This window comes from Asterias rubens, unplaced genomic scaffold, assembly GCF_902459465.1.
Source record: "Asterias rubens unplaced genomic scaffold, eAstRub1.3, whole genome shotgun sequence".
Taxonomy (NCBI): domain Eukaryota; kingdom Metazoa; phylum Echinodermata; class Asteroidea; order Forcipulatida; family Asteriidae; genus Asterias; species Asterias rubens.
In genome coordinates, this window is record NW_022985708.1 from 15,048 (window position 1) to 24,117 (window position 9,070).

The following is a 9,070-nucleotide window of genomic DNA, read 5'->3' on the forward strand; positions in this document are numbered from 1 at the left end:
CATTTGAAGTTGAAGTATTTTTTAAACTGTTGTTTCAGAGACTGCCCTCAATCTAATTTCTGCTAATTCAAGTAAAGAACTTTGTTGCATGGTTAAATCACTGTTGTGTGAAAGTATTTAGGATATTTTGTGGCAAATTGAAGTATGCATAAAAAAGAGGGTTAATTAAGTCGATACTTTTCTTGAAGATGTTAAGAGTCAGTTCAGGTAACTATTTGACATAGTTGCTCACGGTCAAAAAATAATTTTTTTTTATACTTTGTGGGTGGAAGGGCCTTGGGGTGCAAGTAAACAAAATTGCATTTTCAATTCTATATATAGCCCGTTGCCATGGTTACGGCTCATTTTGTTTTTTGGCCATTTTAGGCCGATTTTGGGGTCTGAAAAACTGGTTTTTAGCTCATATTTACAACTCCACCCCACCAAAATGCAAAATTATTTCAAAAAACCTTTTATATCACTACAAAGTATCATCCTTGGCCTTCCTTGAGAAAAAAAAGTATTGCTTTAAATTTCACCCTTGTGCTATTTTTGCATCATGCATTACAGTATGTTTTTAGAACTTGCAAAATTGACATTTTTGCCCTATTTTTGGACCCCAAAATGTCAACTTGCCAGGGGTCTCAGAAACCAGTTTTTCAGACCCCAAAATCGGCCTAAAATGGCCAAAAAACAAAATGAGCCGTAACCATGGCAACGGGCTATATATAGAATTGAAAATGCAATTTTGTTTACTTGCACCCCAAGGCCCTTCCACCCACAAAGTATTAAAAAAATTAATTTTTTGACCGTGAGCAACTATGTCAATTATTTACCTGAACTGACTCTGTTAAGAACACATGTTTATACCATTTTACTACAAAACCTAACTTTAAGGACTATCTTCCATGCAACTATTGAAGTTGTCCATGTATAATATTATTATTACGTGTAATCTTTTCTTTTTTTAGGACAACCACAGAGAAGATGAGACATCAAATGAAGATGAGGCATTTTGTGATCCAGGCATTTCCAGCAATTCTTCTAGAGATGGTGGTTATGTAGATCCTGCTGCTGGTGGCTTTGTTGTGGATGAGGCATCTTGTGATCCAGGCATTCCCAGCAATTCTTCTAGAGATGGTGGTTATGTAGATCCTGCTGCTGGTGGCTTTGTTGTGGATGAGGCATCTTGTGATCCAGGTATTCCCAGCAATTCTTCTAGAGATGGTGGTTATGTAGATCCTGCTGCTGGTGGCTTTGTTGTGGATGAGGCATCTTGTGATCCAGGCATTCCCAGCAATTCTTCTAGAGATGGTGGTTCCGTAGATCCTGTTGCTGGTGGCTTTGTTGTGGATGAGGCATCTTGTGATCCAGGCATTCCCAGCAATTCTTCTAGAGATGGTGGTTCCGTAGATCCTGTTGCTGGTGGCTTTGTTGTGAATGAGGCATCTTGTGATCCAGGTATTCCCAGCAATTCTTCTAGAGATGGTGGTTCTGTAGATCCTGCTGCTGGTGGCTTTGTTGTGAATGAGGCATCTTGTGATCCAGGCATTCCCAGCAATTCTTCTAGAGATGGTGGTTCTGTAGATCCTGTTGCTGGTGGCTTTGTTGTGGATGAGGCATCTTGTGATCCAGGCATTCCCAGCAATTCTTCTAGAGATGGTGGTTCCGTAGATCCTGCTGCTGGTGGCTTTGTTGTGAATGAGGCATCTTGTGATCCAGGTATTCCCAGCAATTCTTCTAGAGATGGTGGTTCTGTAGATCCTGTTGCTGGTGGCTTTGTTGTGGATGAGGCATCTTGTGATCCAGGCATTCCCAGCAATTCTTCTAGAGATGGTGGTTCCGTAGATCCTGCTGCTGGTGGCTTTGTTGTGAATGAGGCATCTTGTGATCCAGGCATTCCCAGCAATTGTTCTAGAGATGATAGTACTGCAGATTATGCTGCTGGGGGCTTTATTAGGGATGAGGCATCTTGTGATCCAGGCACTCTATGCCATTCTTCTGGAGATGCAAGTCCTGATGACACTGCTAAGGGCTCTGTTGCAGAATCTTTAGACACTTTTGACAACACAGCTACTCCTGTATTGTTCCAACTCGGACAAGAAGTGACAGATTTAGTCACATGGGTTAATGAAAACAACTCGGATTTGGATGACCCTTCCAGGGCTTGTAAAAAATACAGTGTTTTTTCCAAAACCCAAGAGGATGCTGACCTTCATGATCCCGATTTTTTCGTTCCAGAATCATCGGATGAAGCACCCAAGATTAACATTATTCCTCTTCCTGTCAGAAGAAGGCATGGGGTCCAAAGCAACAGAAGGCAATATTCTCTGGGTAATCATCTAATACCCCAGTATGATTCTTTCTATGATTCAGATGTTGAAAGTGATGTTGAAGATTCTGGTTCAGATTTTGTTCCTGTTTCTGCCGATGAAAGTGATGTTGAAGATTCTGGTTCAGATTTTGTTCCTGTTTCTGCTGATGAAAGTGATAACGAATTTGCTTTGGCTGCTAGATCTACTCCAGTGACTAGGGCTACAAAACAAATTACTAACTCAAAGCAAATAACAGACCCAAGTGATAAAGACCATCCTGATGAAGACGATTCTGGCATGGTATATGAGAATGAGGAAGTTTCTGAAAGCATTGCTGATAACGAAGTTTCAGGCACACTGACAGTAGCAAACACTTCCAAAGGTCATCATCAAACTACAAATTTAGGCTCACCTGGTCAAGTTCCTGTAGTCTCCAGTTCTACTTCATTGAATACATCAGACATTGAAGTACTAACCACTTCAAATGAAAGAGGTAAGCGCAGTTGGGACAAGCCTCAGTTTTGTCCATTCTGTCTGATTCCACAAAAGAAGTTGCCACGGCATTTAGCATCTATTCACAAAGAGGAACTACAAGTAGAGCAGTGGCTTGCCACAAAAGACAACAGAGAACGGACAAAGCAGCTTACTATTATGAGGAACTATGGAAACTTTCTTCATAATGCGAAAGTACTTGACGAGGGAAAGGGCACTCTTATCGTAGTGTATAGGCCCTCATATAAAGTTAATCCCACTGACTATTTGCCTTGCACCAACTGCTTTGGCTATTTTGCACAAAATGATTTATGGAAGCATAAATGCTGCCAGACAGTTGATGTTGAGGTAAATGATGCAGAAGAACCATATCAAAAGAAAAGAAAAACTGGACTAAGAAAAGCTAGCAGAATGATGCTGCCAACCAAACCAGGTGTTAGTCAGCGAACCCACCAAATATTGTCCAGCCTGAAAAGTGACAATATAAGCAGACTTGTCCGATCAGACCGACTGATTACGATGTTTGCAGAGAAGTTGACAAAGAAGCATGGTCACTCAAAAGATCAGGAAGGCTACATAAGACAGCGGTTGCGTGAGGTGGCCAGAATGGTTTTAGAGTACAGACTGTTCACTCAGCATTCTAATGCTATGTTAGCTGATCTCATTTGTCCAGAGAAATTCAATGAAGTCATTGAAGCAACAAGACGAGCAGCAGGATTTCAAGAGGAAACCAATTTATACACAACCCCAAGCCTTGCACTGAAAATAGGACATAGCCTGAAGTCATGTGCAGAAATTCTAAGAGGAGATGCACTTTTGTCCAGGGACACAGTTCTTGAGAAGGATTGTAAGGCTGTAATATCATTGTACAACTTGAATTGGGAAGGCGAAGTAAGCCACCATGCTCTGAGAACATTGCATGAAGTCAAGAGGAACAATCCTAAGTTGTTGCCGTTAACTGGAGATATTGTTAAATTATCAAGGTACCTCAAGAATCAAGTACAAGAAAGGCACAAAGAGCTGCAGAAAACTAACAAGGATGTGCCCAAAGTTTGGACAAAGTTGGCTGAACTTCTTCTGACACAAATCATTGTGTTCAACCGTAAAAGGCCTGGAGAGGTATCGAAGATGACCTTGAGTGATTACAGCAAGTGTGCTAATGGGGAAACCTGTGTTGTTGATGGCGCCTTGTCACCACTGGAGAAGGCACTGTGTAAGGTGCTATGGAGAGTCGAAATTATCGGAAAACGTTTGCGAACCGTTGTAGTACTATTCACTGCCCAGATGAAAGAGGCCCTTGACACACTGAGGAAAAGAAGAATTGATGCAGGCATAGATGTCAACAATGTCTTCCTGTTTAGTAATCAGAGAGGACTGGCACACATTAGGGGGACTGACACACTTAGAGAACATGCCTCAAAGTGCAAAGCAAGTAATCCTGAATTCTTACGTGCAACCAGACTCAGAAAACACATTGCAACAGTATCGCAAGTGATGAACCTCCAGGACAATGAGCTTGACCTGCTGGCAGGCTTCCTTGGACATGATGTGAGAACACACCGTGAGTTCTACCGCATGCCTGAGTCCACACTTCAAGTTGCAAAACTTTCAAAGGTCCTTCTGAAGATGGAGAAGGGTGATGTACAGGGATTAGCTGGTAAAAGCCTGAAAGATGTGGAGCTGGACCCTAGTGAAGGTATGATAGATACAACTACTCTAAATTTACCAATTCGATTTGAAACATTAGTTGATACAGGTCAATTTTGATTGAGCCTGAACTGTGTCTGACCTTTATTGCATGTTTAATCATTAATCAAAATTGAATGGATACTTAAGTTCAGAAACAAATCTGATAAAACACATATTATGGTATAAAGGTTTATGTAAACCTACACAATACTTTTATGGTAGCAACATACATTGTGATGTGAAACATAATTTGACATGGACCCTTTTGAGGGAGGCTTTAAAGTATTACATTTAAAACATGTTTTTTTATAGAATACGATACAGATGAGAAATCAGACGATGACAGTGATCCTGAACCTGAGACATCTGTACCAGAGAAAACAAAAGGTTAGTACATGAGACTAGGATCAGTCACAAATACTACAAAGTTTTACTAAAAACTTGACTGGTTGGCTCAGTGTAGGCATGTGTTCATATTCTGGGCTAGATGCTGTGTAGCAGCTTTGATGTGTCACTGACAGCCACAAGTTGGTCATTTTACCTTGCCAGCCATGTTCCAACCATTTGTACTGAAATCGTTGAAATGTGAATGTTTTCATGACTTAATGCTATGGAATATAAAATGGAGTCTAAACATTCCTTTCTAATCAGTTTTTTTTTCTGACTTGCCACAATTATAGCCATAACTTGCAACCACCCCATGTAAAATGAAACTAAACTGATGACAACTTTAAATCATAAATGTAACCATGCACTGATTTGTTTTTAGTTAGATTTACAAAAGTAACACCAGCTATGTTTATGTGCTAAAGAATGTGCTTTTAAAACTCTTTAGATGTTCTTTGTCCCCTCTACAAAAAGACAAACTAATCTTCCTTAGCTTCACCTTACAATCAATTTTGCATCAGCCACATAGGGTACACAATTTTGTTCATGTCCCTTGTTTTCCCCTTGGTCCTCATCATGGTCAGTTGCATGCTGACTATACCTATCATGCTGTGAGTGCCTGCATTACAAACCAAATCATCAGTATTGATATTATTATGTTTCATTTCTATTTGAGGTGTTTAATAATTAATTTATTGCATTTTTTCACTTCATACAGAACCAGCAGAAACAGAAGCTGCACAACAACAACGGAAGAAGCAATGGACATTGGCTGAAAAACAAGCAGTCGTGAGACATCTTGGAAGCTTCTTAAGGTCAAGGAAAGTTCCAGGGAAGGGACCGATTTCTGCTCTCATGAAAGCTGAACCCCGTCTTTTTACTGATCGTTCCTGGAGAAACGTCAAGGACTTTGTCAGAAACCAAGTCAGGAAAAAAGATCAGTTTAGCTTCCTTAAGAATCTTTGAAGAAAGCAACTATGACAAAGCCAGCTATTTGAAACTGTGTTTGCACGTATACAGCATATTAAGTTTAATTTTAATTCTTCGTTTTTCTTCTTGCCAAGATGAGAGAACAAGCAGCCATTAATCGAAGTTTATTTCCAGTAACGAGTAGTTGCAAACGATTAAGCTTAATACTGAAATATTGTTTTATCTTACTCAAAAGTTTACTTATTTATTTGGTTTAAATGCATTTTCATTTGCATGTATTGTTTGTTAAAAAGAAATGTAGCAATTACATGAAAGTTCCAACATTTTGTGAGGTTTAGGGCTAAAGTACAGTTAGCTTTCTTAAAAACTTTTGAAGTTAGAAACTAACAAAGCCAGCTATTTGAAACTGTGTTTGAACAGTTGAATGAAGTGGTTCATCTTCATACAGGCCATTGCAGTTAAATGATAATTAACAATCAAAAAGATCAGCTCAATTATTTTGTTTGTGTTTTCCGTGCCAAGTTGGGAATTTATAGTGTACTGTGTAATGCAAAGAACTTACTATTAATGCAGCGTGTTCATATATTTTGAAAACTCAGTGCTGGTAAAAGCAAGACTGGCTTATACCTCATAAAGATTAATTACATGTATGTTATTAACTATTCTTTGTTTGTTTTTCAATGCCAAGTTGGGATTGTGTGGTAATTGCCATGTTTAACAGAGAGTGTGTATACAAAGCGACCATTTTGGTTTTCATATTTGTCAGGCCGAAGTAATTTTATTTGTTTCACATTATACATTTGTGTTTGTAAATGCAATTTTATTTTCCTTTGCTGCACGTATTCAGCATATTAAGTTTAATTTTAATTCTTCGTTTTTCTTCTTGCCAAGATGAGAGAACAAGCAGCCATTAATCGAAGTTTATTTCCAGTAACGAGTAGTTGCAAACGATTAAGCTTAATACTGAAATATTGTTTTATCTTACTCAAAAGTTTACTTATTTATTTGGTTTAAATGCATTTTCATTTGCATGTATTGTTTGTTTTAAAAGAAATGTAGCAATTACATGAAAGTTCCAACATTTTGTGAGGTTTAGGGCTAAAGTACAGTTAGCTTTCTTAAAAACTTTTGAAGTTAGAAACTAACAAAGCCAGCTATTTGAAACTGTGTTTGAACAGTTGAATGAAGTGGTTCATCTTCATACAGGCCATTGCAGTTAAATGATAATATTAACAATCAAAAAGATCAGCTAAATTATTTTGTTTGTGTTTTCCGTGCCAAGTTGGGAATTTATAGTGTACTGTGTAATGCAAAGAACTTACTATTAATGCAGCGTGTTCATATATTTTGAAAACTCAGTGCTGGTAAAAGCAAGACTGGCTTATACCTCATAAAGATTAATTACATGTATGTTATTAACTATTCTTTGTTCGTTTTTCAATGCCAAGTTGGGATTGTGTGGTAATTGCCATGTTTAACAGAGAGTGTGTATACAAAGCGACCATTTTGGTTTTCATATTTGTCAGGCCGAAGTAATTTTATTTGTTTCACATTATACATTTGTGTTTGTAAATGCAATTTTATTTTCCTTTGCTGCACGTATTCAGCATATTAAGTTTAATTTTAATTCTTCGTTTTTCTTCTTGCCAAGATGAGAGAACAAGCAGCCATTAATCGAAGTTTATTTCCAGTAACGAGTAGTTGCAAACGATTAAGCTTAATACTGAAATATTGTTTTATCTTACTCAAAAGTTTACTTATTTATTTGGTTTAAATGCATTTTCATTTGCATGTATTGTTTGTTTTAAAAGAAATGTAGCAATTACATGAAAGTTCCAACATTTTGTGAGGTTTAGGGCTAAAGTACAGTTAGCTTTCTTAAAAACTTTTGAAGTTAGAAACTAACAAAGCCAGCTATTTGAAACTGTGTTTGAACAGTTGAATGAAGTGGTTCATCTTCATACAGGCCATTGCAGTTAAATGATAAATAACAATCAAAAAGATCAGCTAAATTATTTTGTTTTGTTTTCCGTGCCTAGTTGGGAATTTATAGTGTACTGTGTAATGCAAAGAATTACCATTAATGCAGCGTGTTCATATTTTAAAACTCAGGACAAGTTAGACAAAGCCTGGTTTCAAATTACATTGTACTATGTGTTATGTTCTTTTGTTTTGTCTCCTGTGCCAATTTTGAATTTATTGTGTACCGTGTAATGCAAAGATTTGACCTTTTATGCATTGTGTACTCATGAAAGCTGAACCACATATGTTTACTAATCGTTCCTGGAGAAACGTGAAAGACTTTATCAGAAACCAAGACAGAAAGAAAAATCCATTTAGCTTTCTTAAAAATCTTTAAGTTAGAAACTAACAAAGCCAGCTATTTGAAACTGTGTTTGAACAGTTGTGTGAAGTGGTTCATCTCCATACAGGCCATTGCAGTTAAATGATAAAAAACAATCAAAAAGATGTGCTATATATATATTAATTTTGTTTGTGTTTTCCGTGTTAGGGTGCCCTTTAAAGCATGTGAATCTAGTATGGGTTGCAAGAAAAGAATTCCGCGGTAAGCAAAGCCATGAAATTGGAACTAATACACTTGTTTGTTGCAGGGGAAAGGGAGAGGTTTTTTGTTGGCCATTTTGCCATGTTGGAGTTCTTACTAAAAAAATAAGTAACCATTTTTTGACTAGGGTTCTTTCTTAGACCTTTTGAGTTTTCGTTAAAAAAATTGATGTTAAATCCAAGGCTAATTAAAAAATAAAAAAAAATAAAAAAAACACTCAGTTGAGTGTCCCCAAATTTTGTATTCTTAGTTGGCAGTGCTTTTAAACTGAACTCTGATGGCCATTTGGTATTTAAATGCTTGGTGACCATCGTGGGAAAGAAATGCCCTCGTCGTCCTCTCTATGAAAAAAATTCAGGATGATTAACTTTGTTTTCTTACTTAGCGTAATGAAGTCTCTGTCTCTAAAAAGGATCTAACACCAATACTTCAAGGTTTACATAAACAAGATGCTCTGTCATCAACCCGTGTCTAAACATGTACATGTACGAGGCAACTTTTTCATGATCACTAAGTAAAGCATACAATTACAAGTTGGACAGAGGCTGGCTTCAATTGCGTGAATAAATGTTTTAATCATTTTGTGGAGTTTAATCTGTGTGACTTTGTTTATTCATTAAATTGTTGGACCTTTATTCTTATTGTACCACCGTGGACATCTTGTGTATTATTTCCCTTTACCTCCTGGTAAGCGTGGTACTAATCCGCCGTG

At 37.5% G+C, this 9,070-nt stretch overlaps 1 protein-coding gene across 1 annotated transcript; it reads left to right on the plus strand.

Annotated features, from left to right (window-relative positions):
* The first annotated feature begins 2,514 nt into the window (after window positions 1-2,514).
* Window positions 2,515-6,048, plus strand: LOC117305908. Its single transcript, XM_033790797.1, has 3 exons — window positions 2,515-4,482; window positions 4,788-4,862; window positions 5,581-6,048. The coding sequence occupies exons 1-3, from the start codon at window positions 2,592-2,594 to the stop codon at window positions 5,826-5,828; spliced, it is 2,214 nt and encodes a 737-aa protein (XP_033646688.1). The 5' UTR covers window positions 2,515-2,591; the 3' UTR covers window positions 5,829-6,048.
* Window positions 6,049-9,070: the final 3,022 nt, after the last annotated feature.

Coding starts and splice junctions, on each gene's coding strand:
- LOC117305908 (XM_033790797.1), top strand. CDS start 2,592: ATGGTATATGAGAATGAGGAAGTTTCTGAAAGCATTGCTGATAACGAA. Junction 4,483..4,787: donor GGAGCTGGACCCTAGTGAAG/GTATGATAGATA, acceptor GTTTTTTTATAG/AATACGATACAGATGAGAAA. Junction 4,863..5,580: donor TGTACCAGAGAAAACAAAAG/GTTAGTACATGA, acceptor CACTTCATACAG/AACCAGCAGAAACAGAAGCT.